Source organism: Nerophis lumbriciformis, linkage group LG08 (assembly GCF_033978685.3).
Source record: "Nerophis lumbriciformis linkage group LG08, RoL_Nlum_v2.1, whole genome shotgun sequence".
Classification (NCBI taxonomy): Eukaryota; Metazoa; Chordata; class Actinopteri; order Syngnathiformes; family Syngnathidae; genus Nerophis; species Nerophis lumbriciformis.
Window position 1 is genome coordinate 18,959,132 of NC_084555.2, and position 16,162 is coordinate 18,975,293.

Here is a 16,162-nt window from a genome sequence, read left to right on the forward strand (position 1 = left end):
AGGAGTGTGATCCCACGATAGTTAGAACACACCCTCCGGTTCCCCTTCTTAAAGAGAGGAACCACTACCCCGGTCTGCCAATCCAGTGGTACCGCCCCCGATGTCCACGCGATGCTGCAGAGTCTTGTCAACCAAGACAGCCCCACAGCATCCAGAGCCTTAAGGAACTCCGGTCGGATCTCATCTACCCCCGGGGCCTTATAAGTGACGAATTCCTCTGAATTTGTCACTTATAAACCAATTTCATTTTTTTAAATGTGATTTTTGCCAATGTATTTAAAAGTATTCACACACTTTTGCATAATTAGTCCTGTTTCCACTGACTGTCTACTATTGTGAAGTCAGTTGATAGGACATGAGTTGGAAAAGGCACACAATTGGTAAATGTCAAGAAAAACTTGTTGCTTTGAGAAACTGGTCTGATTGGACAAATACTGATCTCTGCAATATGAGTACCATGCAACATTTTACGTGGAAAACCAGGCACTCCATCAACAGAGACTTTAGGACAATAGTCAATGCCCTTGTATATTAAACACTTAAACATTGATGTTTTTATCAGGTGTGTGGAATTTAGAGGAAAATGTTTTATTGCATTCTGGAATAAGGTTGACACATGAGAAAAAGTGAATAATTTGCAGATGCATTCAATCACTTTGTAAATTATGTTAAAATGTACATATATTGTGTTTTGAGGGGAAATGGGGCAGATGTTCACAGCAGAACAACTTGGGTCACCAATATTTAATAGAAAAATACTGCATTCCAAGTCAAAGTGGAAAAGTCTGATCAATTCATGTTCGCCAATCCAACTACTGGTTGGACGCCAAATCATGTGTGATCCACACTTGATATTGTCCATTAAAGTCTCTTCTGGACTCAACTTTCATCTCATCCTGCTTTCTGTCTGAAAGACTTCGGTCACTCTGGCTGGTCTGCCAGGTCGTTCTGCTCAAAGTATCTATGGAATAAGACAAAACAGCAGGCAGTTAAATATTTGCTAAAAAAATGGTTCTACTGCCCTGTGGAATGATTGATTTGGTGTATTATTTGAGTATGTTTTATTAAGGGTAGGTGCATGGTTGTGAAAGGCATAGCTAGCACATTATTAGCATATTGTAGTGTATTACACAGGTAAGAACACCTTGCAACCAGACAGATGAGAAGGTTGAGGGCAGGCAAGTTGTCATCGTCTTGACTCTCCTATAGAAAGCAGGGATAGACACACGCACTGAAAAATTTAATTCTGACTAATGATCAATTTCATCTAGTAGTCCTTACCAAGGTACTCCTAACTTGAGCACATCTCCTGGCCAACTGTCTGATGCACGAATGGGCTTCAGGCAGCAGTGGCTTCTCCAGGCAGGCTAACAATGCAAACAACCAGCGACCCTGTGGCATTAAGAAACTACAATTTGAGTCGTGGGCTAAGCTTCCACTAGGGCTGTAACAACTAATCGATTAAAATCGATTATAAAAATAGTTGGCAATTAATTTAGTCATCGATTCGTTGAAACTATGCTATGCGCAGAGGCAAAAAAATGTTTTAGTTTTTTTTTTTTATAAACCTTTATTTATAAACGGCAACATTTACAAACAGCTGAGAAACAATAATCTAAAGTATGGTGCCAGTATGCTGTTTTTTTCCCAATAAAATACTGGAAAGGATAGAAATGTAGTTCGTCTCTTTTATCCGATTATTAATCGAAGTAATAATGGACAGATTAATCGATTTATCAAATTAGTTGTTAGTTGCAGCCCTAGCTTCAGCTGATCATCAGGCTACCATTACAACCATGCTTCTATCGCCTGTGGCGCCACTTAAGTCACCTTGTTCCATACTCATGTCTTACGCTTTATCACATATTTATAGACTAATACAGACCTAAAATGAGAAACATTTTGATGAGAAATCAGAGTAATGCGTAGGGATGTTACAATTAGGGTTTTATGCTGCTGATTCCAACATTTGTTCCGAGTTTGGTCAATACCAATCAAATGTATTAACTGTAAATTTCACAGTGTAACAATATCTACACAATATTTAAACTAGTTCCTTGGTGTCTTTTATTTTACACGATAGTTTGATCAAAACAATGTGAATAGTTCACAAAAACTAAACAAAATCCAAAACTACTATCTACTAATTTAAATATGTTTTGCCCTCAAAATCCTGATATGTCCAAGGAATTATTTTCTGAAAATGCACAAAAACAAAAAATGCCACCAATTTATAGATCAATCCGCCCTTCTTATGTGTCGTGTACCCACTGCTGACACACCAACAGTTATATTATCCTGTCTCTATTAATCTGCTTGTTAATTTCCTGGTCATATCGGCTTATTTTCTGCTGTAACGCTCTTCCATCTACACTTCTTGAACTTTACTAAACACTTTTTTGGTGTTGTTTCAATCTAGTTTAGGTATTAGCATGCTTGTTCCTGGCTTGCTATCGGTGTAACATGTTTAGCCAGTGATAATGACACCTGATAATGAAACTTAGGATATGAAGAAATGCAGTTTACTTTCCACAATAGAGGTGATTATTATTAACTTAGGGGAGTGTCTCTCACAATTAGCTGCTACCTTGTCAGATGGAACCAGAGATACTAAAATAAATATATCAGCCATAGGGTATCGGTGTTTGTGATCGGCATTAATTGGCAATGGCGATCACATACTTTTTCAATACTCATCAATCAGCACATCCTTAAATATGTGGTGTTGTGACTGGTGAATGCTGAGGCGATCCAGTAATCATGAAGCTGACTCACCAACTGTGGAACAAAAAGTTGTTCTTCAAACCAACCACTAAGAATCTCCAACACTGAAAGCACTTCAGACTGCAGAAAAAAGAAAAAAAGTGCATGAATTTCAAGGTTTTTGCTTTGTCATCTGAATCAGGAAGAAAACTTACCTGGCTGAGTCGGCTGACGATGCTTAGGAAAGGTGGGAAGCCAACCTGAGCAGTTTTTAACCAGACTGCAATTAGATTTTAAACAATAGACTGGAGACCTTATCTACACAACACAAACACATAATAGGATTGTACACAAATGAGTACAACCTTGCTGTAATTCAGTCCTGCCACTGCACCTGCGGTGGAGGACGACACACCCTGATAGGCCAGCTCTCCTAAACAAAACCTCATCCAGCCTTCCTCATCCCTTTGGTCTGGCTGCACATAAACAAAAGGCATTATTAATTCATCCGTCTTCTTTATAACTAAACTTTCCTCACCATTGATATGTTGTCGTCCAGAGAGTGGCTGCTCCAGTGTTGCCTGTTCTTTGTGATGCTCTTTGAGAGAGAGAAAAAACAGAGCAGCTCATTTATCTGCAACTTTTAATCTCTGACACCTGTTTGTTTCGATTACCTGTCGGACGTCTGAAAAATTTGCGACTTGCCGCTGTTGCCAACTGAGACTGGGACAGCAACCAGCAGGAGCAGCAGGACACCCAGCCAACTGTATGTAAAACATTAATTTCTTGTGTGATTTGAATACATATTTATATACAATAAATAATTGTATATATTTATACATATATGTTTTACCGCCTTTTCACAGACCAGAGCTTTTACAAGTGTCATTAGGTGTGCATGATAAAAAGGATTTTCCCAATCAGACAGTTACTGCTAAATTATGCAAATTACAACACAATTTAAATCAGGGATCTCCAACCTGTTTTTTATACGCAATAACTACTTTTACAAAATGAAAATGGCCAAGAGCCACATACTGACAATGTGAAAAAGGGTTGTTTTTTTAAGGATTTTTTTGCAAATGTAATAAAAATAAAAAGCTAAGAAATCGCATCTTTTTCAATCCCCACAATTAAGGTGAAAAAATGGTGAGTAAAAAAATAACTTAAAAAGTATTTATTTTTCTCCCCAACAGTGAAAAAATGGTGAAGAGTTCAAAACAATCCCAAAAAGTATTTAGAAGAAATATTACTACCTTCTTTGTGAAGGTAGTAATATATAACTACTCAGTGGCCTTGTGGTTAGAGTGTCCGCCCTGAGATCGGTAGGTTGTGAGTTCAAACCCCGGCCGAGTCACACCAAAGACTATAAAAATGGGACCCATTGCCTCCCTGCTTGGCACTCAACATCAAGGGTTGGAATTGGGGGTTAAATCACCAAAAATTATTCTCGGGCGCGGCCACCGCTGCTGCCCACTGCTCGCCTCACCTCACCTCCCAGGGGGTGAACAAGGAAATGGGTCAAATGCAGAGGACACATTTCAACACACCTAGTGTGTGAGTGTGACAATCATTGGTACTTTAACTTTATTTACAAAAACGAGAAAGAAAAAAAACTGCACTTAATTTACTGTGATACTTCATCTATTACCCATTTTTGTAATAATAGAAAAAAAATGTCAAACAATTCTCCTAAGCTCCCAACAACCACCATCTCCAATAAATAGAAGACATTTGGAACCACCAGGACTCTTCCTAGCGTTGGCCAGCTGTCTAAACTCAGCAAATCCGGGAAGAAGGGCCCCATAGTCAGGGAGGTGACCAAGACCTCAATGGTCACTCTGTCAGAGCTACAGCCTTACTCTGTGGAGAGAGGAGAAGCTTCCAGAAGATCTAAGCATTTTTTACTAAAAAGTTTGCCAAAATGCACCTAAAATACTCTCAGACCATGAGAAAAAAAATTATCTGGTCTGATGAGACAAAGATTGAACTCTTTGGTGTGAATGCCAGGAGTCATGTTTGGAGGAAACCAGGCACCACTCATCACCATCCCTGCAGTAAAGCATGGTGGTGGCAGCAACATGCTGTGAGGATGTTTTTCAGCAACAGGAACTGGGAGACTTGTCAAAATATATGAATGCAGCAATGTACAGAGACATCCTGGATGAAAACCTGCTCCAGAGTGCTCTTGACCTCAGACTGGGGCAATGGTTCATTTAAGCACACAGCCAAGATATCAAAGGAATAGCTTCAGGACAACTCTGTAAAAGTCCTTGAGTGGCCTAGACAGAGCCCAGCCTTGAATCTGATTGAACGTCTCTGGGGAGATTTAAAAATGGCTGTGCACAGACACTTCCCATCCAACCTGATGGAGCTTGAAAGGTGCTGCAAAGAGGAATGGGCGAAACTGCCCAAAGATAGTTGTGCCAAGATTGTGGTATTGTATTCAAAAAGACTTGAGGCTGTAATTTCTGCCAAAAGTGCATCAACAATGTATTTGATTTATTAGTTTGTTATTTTTAATACATTTGCAAAAACTTCTAAAGAAAAGAAAAAAACGCTGTCATTATGGGGTATTGTGTGTAGAAATTTTAGGGACAAAAAATGATGAATTCCTTTTTTAAATAAGGCTGTAACATAACAAAATGAGGAAAAAGTGAACCACTGTAAATACTTTCAGGAGTCACTGTGTATCTTAAGTATAATACAACATTTTCAGATGTGTAATATCAAACATATACTCTACATAATAAGATAGAGAAACAAAAGACATTGATGTGATACTTAACTAACCTTCCTACCTTCAGTATAAAATAAGTTACAGTATTGTTTTACAAGATACAATAATCTTCACAACTCTGTATGTTTATTTTTATTTATCCCAATTCAATGAGTTTCAACACTTGTAGAGTTCAGCATATCCAAAGTGTTAGAACTGTTTCTTATTGTTAATTGACTTGGAAATATTTATCATTATTGGTCAATTAATGTAGCACACTCGTACACTTTTTAGTGGAAACCATGACAGGACGTGCCCCGATATTTCCCGGTTAACAATTGATATTTTAGACTCCATGTAAAATATAACTGTTGAACTCACAGACGCATTAACAGTTTGTTGCTTCTTCAACTTCTTGGGGTCAATCTCAGCAACGACCACTTCCGGACACAACGCTGCCTCTAACCTGACGGGAAAACAGTATTACACATTACTACAGTCACTTAATAATGAACATATATATGTACACAATATATTAAACATATATGTATATACACATTATATGTTATACAAGACAAGGCACAGAGAATAAGAGAAACAACATCGGCCACAATTCCTTTAAAATAAAATGATACAATATAATCTCAGGGCATCTAATCGATTGCAACTGGACTGTTTGGTTTGTCTTAGAAGAAGTTTTGCCTCTCATGCAACTAGACTTCATTAGTTCATGCTCATAGACTTAGATTGGTCAGATCTAGTCTTATACTTAAATTAGCCAGATCTAGTCTCGCGGCTTTGATTGATTGATTGATTGAAACTTTTATTAGTAGATTGCACAGTACAGTACATATTCCGTACAATTGACCACTAAATGGTAACACCCGAATAAGTTTTTCAACTTGTTTAAGTCCGGGTCCACGTTAATAATGTTTTGGTGCCAAAACCCCAAATATTTATACGAAAACGACACGACAGCCAGCAACACGGGAGAAAGCGAGGACGAATTCAGCGATCGCCTTCTAACCAACGATTGATATGTGTTTGTTTGGCATTAAAGGAAACTAACAACTATGAACTAGATTTACAGCATATGAAATACATTTGGCAACAACATGCACTTTGAGAGTGCAGACAGCCCAGTTTTCATCAATTAATATATTTTGTAGACATACCCTCATCCGCTCTCTTTTCCTGAAAGCTGATCTGTCCAGTCCAGTTGGAAATGCATCTGCTTTGAGTGTCGCAGGATATCCACACATTCTTGCCATCTCTGTCATACATAGCTTTCGTCGGTAAAGTGTGCGGAACAAACGTCCAATTTCTTGCCACTTTCGCATCTTTGGGCCACTGGTGCAACTTGAATCCGTCCCTGTTCGTGTTGTTACACCCTCCGACAACACACCGACGAGGCATGATTTCTCCAAGGTACGGAAAACAGTCGAAAAAACGGAAAATAACAGAGCTGATTTGACTCTGTGTTTGTAATCCATCCATCCATTTTCTACCGCTTATTCCCTTTGGGGTCGCATGGGGCGCTGGAGCCTATCTCAGCTACAATCGGGCGGAAGGCGGGGTACACCCTGGACAAGTCGCCACCTGTGTTTGAGAAAATGGCGGATTGCTTCCCGATGTGACGTCACGTTGTGACGACATCGCTCCGAGAGCGAATGATAGAAAGGCGTTTAATTCGCCAAAATTCACCCATTTAGAGTTCGGAAATCGGTTAAAAAAATATATGGTCTTTTTTCTGCAACATCAAGGTATATATTGACGCTTACATAGGTCTGGTGATAATGTTCCCCTTTAATACTGTTTTGGAGTATAAATATTTTGGTTTTGGCACCAGCCGCTAGACTATATCTGGCCAATTTAAGTCTTAAGACTAGATCTGACAAATATGAACATGAACTGATGAAGTCCCCAAATTGTTTATACTCCAAAACAGTATTAAGTATATATAAGGGGTTTTGGCACCAGCCGCTAGACTAGACCTGACCAATCTAGATAGATCGATAGATAGATAGTACTTTATTGATTCCTTCAGGAAAATTCCAGCAGCAGTGTACAGAATTGAAATAGAAAATATAACAATAAAAATAAAAAGTAACAATAAGAATAAAAAAATATAACTGTAAAAATAAGAATATATCAAGATAAACTAGTCAGTAGTGACCATGTTATGAAAAGAACAAAAATGAAGAAAAATGGTAATACTGTCGATTATATGAAAGATGTGATGTGTATAAGTCTATAAGCATTAACTGATGAAGCCTACTCGGATGAGAGGCGAAACATCTTCTAAGACAAACCAAATAGTCCAGTTGCGATCGATTGAATGGCCTGAGATGAAAACGACCTGGATGAGTGAGAACATTCATAGACAAAATAATACAATGTGATACTACACAATGTACAAGTGGAGCAACAGCGCAGCGTCGCTTTTTAATGTAATTCCATTCCTTTAATTCAATAATATTCGAATAAATAGTTTCATGTATGCTTACTGGACTTGTCGGAGATATTCCTGAGGGTTTCTTGGTGGACCATCGAGCTTCAAATCAGCTGAAGAGTCTTTGTACTCAACCGGCAGCAGACGCGGCATTAAATCCTCCACGTCGGACTTCATTATCTGTAAGTCTTAGTACTACTATATTAAGAAGAAAATTAATGGGGTGGTTAATACTTTTGGGAAAATAATACGCCTGTGACAGAATTTGTGGAAACTATTTCAAACTAGGACACCATTTTGCAGTCAGGCGCGTTTGCCGACGTCATTAAAGCGCGCAGCATTTCATCGGAAGGGTGGGTGTCATATATAGACAGCTTATAAGTAGACGCAGCATTGGCTGCTGTGACGCGAGAAATTCGGCCGCCATCTTGAAGTGGTGATGAGGAGCCGGCGAGCAGCCTAAACTGACAGTTGACAGGTAGAAAACAAAGATGCCGGGCTGGTGTTCAGCGTTTTCCTGCTCAAATGAGCGGACTGTTGAAAATAGGAATCGGGGGGTTACTCTTCACAAGTAAGATTTAACAATAACATACTTTTGGTTGTATTTTGTGAAAATAATATTATCACAGAGTTGAGAAGGAGCAAAGATCTTCAATAGTACTGAAATCGTAGCCGCTAGCAGACAAGAGTATGACCATAATAGAATTGCTTGTCAATGAAATTAATTACATTTAAAAATGTCAAAGAGTGGATCGTGAGATCGACAGGCGGATCGGTGCGGCGTCTTCAGTAATGCGGACGCTGTATCGATCCGTTGTGGTGAAGAAGGAGCTGAGCCGGAAGGCAAAGCTCTCAATTTACCGGTCGATCTACATTCCCATCCTCACCTATGGTCATGAGCTTTGGGTTATGACCGAAAGGACAAGATCACGGGTACAAGCGGCCGAAATGAGTTTCCTCCGCCGGGTGGCGGGGCTCTCCCTTAGAGATAGGGTGAGAAGCTCTGCCATCCGGGAGGAGCTCAAAGTAAAGCCGCTGCTCCTCCACATCGAGAGGAGCCAGATGAGGTGGTTCGGGCATCTGGTCAGGATGCCACCCGAACGCCTCCCTAGGGAGGTGTTTAGGGCACGTCCGACCGGTAGGAGGCCGCGGGGAAGACCCAGGACACTTTGGGAAGACTATGTCTCCCGGCTGGCCTGGGAACGCCTCGGGGTCCCACAGGAAGAGCTGGACGAAGTGGCTGGGGAGAGGGAAGTCTGGGCTTCCCTGCTTAGGCTGCTGCCCCCGCGACCCGACCTCGGATAAGCGGAAGAAGATGGATGGATGGATTAAAAATGTCATACTTGAATAACATAAAGTTGAAATAAATGATGAAGATAAAGATTGTAAAAGCCAACGGGTAAAAGTTAGGACCACAGTCCAGATTGTGTAGGGGGTGAGGGGAAACATATGTTAGCTATCTAGACAATCAGATGGACAGTGGCTATACAGTATTATACAAGTCTAAATTTAGTCTATCTTTTCCAACCCAATTTTGTGTAGCCCACCTTTGTGAAATGTGTGGGACTTTTATCCAAAGCGATGTACGTAAAAAATACATATAAAACAATCACTGTAAACATTATCATTTAAGGGAAGAATGTAATACAAAATATCAATACAAAGTTTCAAGACAGAATAAACTCTCTGCTGCTGCAGCAACAGATACAATCTATAGGTCCCCAAGATATATACATATCTAATGTATTCATACATTGTTTATGTAGGACATACGTATGTATATATAACCTAATCATATTGTTTCTTGAATTTAAAAATAGCTGACCGTTTTTTTCCCCCTTCTCTGGGATTGTATTCCCAGTTTTGATCTCGGACGTCTGGTCACTTATAGCATATAAGAATATTCTATTACTGTTAAGCAAACTATGAATAATAAAACACGCCAAAACATTTGTCCTTTATCATAGCTACACATATGACAAAAAAACGCGTGAAAATCAGTGGTATTCAGTGAGGTAAGATTAATTAAATGCGCTGACAGTTCATTGCCCCTGCCAAATGAATTGCACTGAGTGGAGCGGATCACCACTCCAAGATGGCGGCCCCGCATCTCGTCAGCGTCAGTAGACAGTAGCGCTCGATGCTGCATCTACTTATACATTGTCTATGTGTGTTGCCATGTATTGGTTACTCAGGTCACGGGACAATACCGGAACCATTGTAGGGGGAACTTAAGGGCGGGGGACACAGGATATGACGACATGTCTTTTTTTATTTTTATTTTTTAATTGAACAACAAACATACATTAATAATGCACACAAAAGTCAAGGCACTTTCAACATCAGCGAAACATGTCAAGAAAAGAACACAAAAGCAAATACAGATAGAGTAATAAATAATAATAAAAACATTTGAAAAAAGACAAAAAGGGCTACTTAAATAATTTTTAATGTTTTTAACAAATATATCAATTTAAGGGCTTTTGTACTCTTAAGCATCCTCCAAGATTTGAATGATAATTGTAAACCATTAAGCCAATTAGAAAATGTAGGCCTTACTTTCATAAATCGACATTTATGTACAACATTTTTTGCCTGGAGCATAATAATGTTGACAAACATTTCTATGTTACAGTCATTTCTAAAAATACCAAATTTGATCTCTTCTATAGTGAATGGGGACATCTCCACACCCTTGTTTCTCAGCCAATCTCTGATCTCCTCCCAAAACACATGTACACTCTCACATTCCACAAACAGATGATTGACATCCTCTAGTCTACAACTCCACAGATACAACAGCCCTCAAGCTCCATATTAAATTTAAGTTTCAAAAATTCATTTGAAGGGTATATTCCATTATTTTTTAAAAAAAATTGTATTTCTTTAATTTTGGGAAGAATTGGGTATGTAATATATTTTGTCCTTATTTTTCTTAACTCAACTTTTGTAAACTCCTTCAGGATATATTGTCTGTGAACTGTGCCCAGAAAATATTATTTCACTGAAACTGCCCTCATATATTTGTTGGAACATTTTTCATCACAGAAATGTACATCTTCAATTAAGGTTTCACAGACAAGGGTATTTGAATATAAAATATCTTGAGTCACCATAGATTTTAAGGATAGAGATATTGCTTGGTGATCTTTTGAAACAGATTTTTTGAACAACAACATTGATACTTTTCATATATTTTTTAATACGTAATCAAACCGCCACAACTGTCCATAAAATGTCTGACAGCCCAAATACCTACAGAGTTGCATTCTTCTATATATATGGATTTTTTTATTAACAAGAATGTAACGGTTATTCCATATAGGCAGGGGCGGATTAAGAAATTTTGGCCCCCTGGGCCTGACAAGGTCTTGGCCCCTCAACCCCGCGCGTGCACGCGCACACACACGCACGCACTATGCAAGAAATACTGTATACTGTGAACAGACATGCACACTGTACTGTACAGAAGAGTGCACATACTGCACACACACTATTAGGTATACCACACAGACAAGCACAGGTTTCACACAGACACAGGTAGGGGGAGGGGATAAATGGCCTAAAAATAAAAATTTTGGAAAATGATTACGCCCACTTCAGTGATGGTGCATTGGGTCATTTGAGAGATATTATGTATTGGAAGTTGGTACCTATCATGAAATAAACCCCCCACCCCACCCAAAAAACTAAATTGGACATGATTTTTGCCCCCTTTTCCTCCCTTCTATCATTAAAAATAAAATAATATCTTAGGAAAACACTTTGGCATAACGGCAGCTGTGCAGCAAATTGAGGCTCAAAGTCTGTATCTATTTTGTGGGAAAGCTTGAGGAGGAGAAGGAGAAAGGTAAAATGATAACACATGCATCGGAGAGCACCACAAAGAAAGGTGTAGGCCAGTTCATGGTACAAGGGCTGCATGCAGGTCAAGATAGCCCATTTCCTCTGCCTGTCTTACCCATTCACCGTGAGACCACTGAGGACATAGAAATGCAAGTGGATATGGGGTTCGAAATACTGGCGTCGGTCAGAGGAGTCAATGTGGAGGATGTTTATAAACTTGTAGATGCACATATGACTGACAGCACAGAGCACAACAAAGGCTTTTCAAAGCTGTTGGCAGAGATGAACAACTTGGAAAAATCAGCAGGGCAGATCTTTTGTGGCACCCACACTACACTGGGCTTCAGCAGTGCCATGAATAAAGTGATGCGGTTGGCGGAGGCCGATATGAAGATGGAGCAAGTGCTACAGAGTTTCATGGTGGATCTGGATGTAGACAGCAAGAATGCTATAGTGGCTGGACAGGCACTGGACATGTTCTGAACTCAGTGTCAGACGTGGCTGCCGAATACTTGGATGAAGTGAAGCAGCTGACAGATCTCATGCTGCCCCATCTGAAGACTGTCCTGGCCAGGCAGAGGATGGACTATGGGATGGATGAGGAGACCTTCCCAATGGACCCTGTCAGTGAACAGGCTAGTAACATTGATGGCACCCCTGTGCACAACATTGGGATGGAGAGACAATGTGGCAAGGTGGACTACAGACTGAATAAGTTGGGCACACTGAACGCAGTCAATAGGTCAATAATTTTACAGAAGAGCCAGGAGCTTCAGAGGTTTCAAGGCAGCAGCACAAGCAAAAAGAGAGGTTGAACTCAACTGGAGTAAACTCATGAAGGCAAAATTCGAGAGTTGGGCTGACGAGAAACAAGAGATGGCTCAAAGACAGGAGAAGAAGAGACTAGACATGCTGGACACACTGAAATCTTTTGGTGGCCCCTTCACGATAGTGGGGAAGTTGAAAAGTTCCTTGTCGATGAAAGTCTGAACAAGAATGCAAAGCTGCAGAGAATGAAGCTTGAGGTTCAGTTTGCCAGAGAAAGCACCAAGCTTCTGCCTAAAGTCAATCCTATCTTCAGAATCCAGGTGACAGACAGTTCCCAGAAATGGCGAAAGTGCAATTCTCCCAGTCATAATGGATACTTAGAATTTTATGGTGGTGGTAAGTATTCATGAAAACAGGTAGCCTAACATTAGTGAATGGGTGAATTCTGGATATAACAACCTAAAAATCTTACACAGTGCACCTTTAAGCAAGGGGTTTCTTTCGTGCTTTCAATTTCGCAAAATCATCCACCACATCATTGAAGTCCAACTCTCTTGTCAGCTCACTCTCAATTGCCATTAGAGATAACGCATTTAATCTTTTCTGAGTCATTCTTGTGCGCAGCTCATTTTTGACTCTTGACAAAAGAGAGAATGAGCGTTCTCCCTCACAGTTACTGACCGGTAGAGTGAGAAAAATCTGTAGCGCAATGTATGTATTAGGAAACGTAGGCTGTAGTCCAAAATTTATTATTGTTTTGAGCAGTCCTGAAGGGGTCCTCTCCTCATCAGTGTTGTTGAGCTGTATAAAAGATTTGAACTGTATAAGCTCCTGTCCAAGACTTTCATTGAGGTCAGATGAGTATGATTCAGTGAGAATCTTGGCCTTGTGAAGGACTGAAGCATTGGACTCTGTATCCAAAGAGAAAAGGACACTGAACAAATTGTTCAGATGTTTGTAGGCCTCCAGACGGTGATTAAGGCTTGAACTCAGTTGATCAATAGAGGCAATAAATGTCTCTATTTGAAACAGTTGCCTTCCCTCAAGCACAACATCTGGGGATGCTGATTCATCAGCAAACTTTTTACGTTTCTTCGTCCGTTCAGCCCTGTAAGATGGGGTGCCACCCAACATGTTTAAGGCTTTCTGCTCAAAATGATCAAATAGATCTCTTTGGGAGAGAACAAAGGTGCGCAGAGATTCCAGCAATCTAACTGCTGTACCAAGGTCCATGTCAGCTTTTTGAAGTTGCAGACTTGTGGCCTGAAATCTGGACAGAACAGTGTCCCAAAAGCCTGCCATGAAGGCCATCTCAAGTGAATCCAGCTTCCGCACTAGACTGTCAGCTTCAGTTTGTGTGTCTCGTTTCTCTGTGTCATCAGTGGAAATACTCTGTAGTGCTGCTCTTAATTTACTGTAGTTCTGCCACAGTGCTTTGGTAGATTCTGCACGGCAACTCCAACGCGTGTTGGATAAAGCTTTAAGTGTGAGATCTATGTTGGAATTGCCAAATACCCTGTCCCATCGGTGTGTGGATGCAGTTGTGAAGTTGTAAATAGACTGAATCAAGTCAAAATACTTAGAGACTTCATTTCCACATCTGTCAATGCTGTTGACTCCCACCAAATTCAAAGAGTGAGCGGCACATGGAATATAGTGTATTAATGGGTTGCTTTTCTTTAAGTGAGCCTGCAACCCATTATACCTCCCTGACATGTTGCTGGCATTATCATAAGCCTGCCCCCTGCAATTTGACAGCTCTAACCCTAGATTTTCCAACACAGACATGACACAGTTAGCCAAACTTTCACCTGTATGGCTAGTAATGGGCTCAAAACCCACAAAGCTTTCAACAACACTGCCCTCCTTGCTAACAAAACGGAATATGAATGTCAATTGGTCCACATGAGATAAATCTGGGGTTGAATCCACAATGATAGAGTAGTATTTGCTTGCTTGCAGTTCATCTGCTATAGCCTGTTTGGTTTTTGCACCCATCAATTCAATGAATTCCTCACAAATGGTGGAGGACAGATATGAGGTATTACCTCGACCCATCTGCCCAAACTTTCTGATGTGATCCTTTAGAAAGGGATCAAATTCAGCCAGGACCTCCAGAATACCAAGGTAGTTCCCATTGAGAGGAGACCCTAACGATTAATTTTTACCCCTAAATGCAAGGCCCCTTTCTGCAAGGAATTTAATGACTGCAACAACTCTTTGTAACACCTGCCTCCAATAGCTGCTCTCTGCCTGAAACTGTTTGAACAGGTCTGCATCAACTGTGGCACCTGTGGCGCGGTTCAAGACTGCTTGCATGCAGGTTATGTGCTCAGCACTTCGCTCATGTTCACCAAATCTTTCTGAGTGTTTCCAATCACAATAGCCTGTCACAAAAGAATGCGTTTTTGGGGAAAACAGTTTGCATGCAAAGCAGTAAACATTACCAGTAGAGGGAGAGTACATCATCCACTCTCTTTGTACTCGTTGTCCATTGGGCAGGTGTGAAGTAAAATGTTCATTGTTTAGGCATCGGGTTTTGCCTCCTAGCCCACTGTTCCTCACAGAAGCTGGATAATGGCTGTGACGGTTGTGAAATGATTTTGCACCTCTTTGAATAAGAACTTCCTTCATTGACTCAGTGAGGGTATCAGCCCATTTAGCGGGATCACTAGGTAGAGTTGTCACTAGATGGTGTTGAAGAAAGATTCAACTCATTTTCTATGCTGTCCAGAGGTGCAGTGACCTCACATTCATCCGAGCAACTGGCTACTGCTGAGTTGGTTGAATCATTAGCATCCGAAGCATTTGGTTCAGTGCGTACACTTGTAGTGGTCTCAGGATCTTGGGAGCTACATGCTAGCTCAGGTGCATTGCTAACCTTAGCTGAATTTGCAGTAGCATTTATAGAATTGCTTTCAGCAGATGTCTTTGTACTGAAGAAGCTGGAGATATTTGGAACACTCTCAAGTAAAACTGATTCCTTTTTTTTCTTTTCTTGCTGAATTTTTTTTCTAGCTCCTCCACTTAGACGTTTATGATCCATATTTCCCTTCTTTCTGTGCACATTGGCTCTTTGCCTATCACAACAGCTTAACCAACTATGTGTGTGTGTGTGTGTGTGTGTGTGTGTGTGTGTGTGTGTGTGTGTGTGTGTGTGTGTGTGTGTGTGTGTGTGTGTGTGTGTGTGTGTGTGTGTGTGTGTGTGTGTGTGTGTGAGTGATGCAATTTTCAAAACTAGCAATCTAGCATTAACAGTCAAAAGCAGAAATCAGCTGATTTCTATAAGAACTGATAACAGATTTCCAATCAATGCTAAACTCAGACAGGGAAAGTCACTAGATGACGTTTTGAGTCGCCAGTCATGTATGGCCAAAAGTCTCTAAATCGAATGCCAACGTTGCTTAATCGCCAACACACTGGGACTCACTGAAGGACTGACAGTGAATAAAAAAAGATGATTAAGATAATTGTGTACTTTTCTCTTCTGATATTTTCACTAAGGACCCCAAGCTATCTGCATGCAGCAACAATGTCTGACAGACAGGAGAGCGGAGTGGTCAGTGATGAATGGCAAGGGAACAGACTGATTTGTACAGAGGAGAAAGAGAGAGCCAATTACAGTGAAATAAATTCCAAAAGAGCCAAGTGACTAGCTGAAGGCAGGGACAAAT

At 40.4% G+C, this 16,162-nt stretch overlaps 1 protein-coding gene across 2 annotated transcripts; it reads right to left on the reverse strand.

The window, feature by feature from the left end:
• Positions 1–565: 565 nt before the first annotated feature.
• Positions 566–8,216, reverse strand: gemin2 (gem (nuclear organelle) associated protein 2). 2 transcript variants are annotated; one of them, XM_061967946.2, is made up of 10 exons: positions 7,930–8,216; positions 5,804–5,888; positions 3,378–3,467; positions 3,242–3,301; positions 3,098–3,179; positions 2,919–2,983; positions 2,776–2,844; positions 1,282–1,392; positions 1,145–1,203; positions 566–961 (listed from the first exon to the last, which is right to left on the reverse strand). In XM_061967946.2, the coding sequence occupies exons 1-10, from the start codon at positions 8,049–8,051 to the stop codon at positions 922–924; spliced, it is 783 nt and encodes a 260-aa protein (XP_061823930.1). In that variant the 5' UTR covers positions 8,052–8,216; the 3' UTR covers positions 566–921. The 2 variants fall into 2 exon arrangements, with proteins under 2 accessions (XP_061823930.1, XP_061823929.1); XM_061967945.2 differs by having other exon boundaries at positions 2,919–2,963; positions 3,069–3,179; positions 7,930–8,215.
• Positions 8,217–16,162: the final 7,946 nt, after the last annotated feature.

What these genes read in the sequence shown, in the direction of transcription:
- gemin2 (XM_061967945.2), bottom strand. Translation starts at nt 8,051, where the DNA reads ATGAAGTCCGACGTGGAGGATTTAATGCCGCGTCTGCTGCCGGTTGAG. An exon ending in GAATATCTCCGACAAGTCCA is followed by an intron (nt 5,889 to 7,929) that starts GTAAGCATACAT and finishes TTTTCCCGTCAG; the next exon opens with GTTAGAGGCAGCGTTGTGTC. An exon ending in CTCAAGTTAGGAGTACCTTG is followed by an intron (nt 1,204 to 1,281) that starts GTAAGGACTACT and finishes TGCTTTCTATAG; the next exon opens with GAGAGTCAAGACGATGACAA.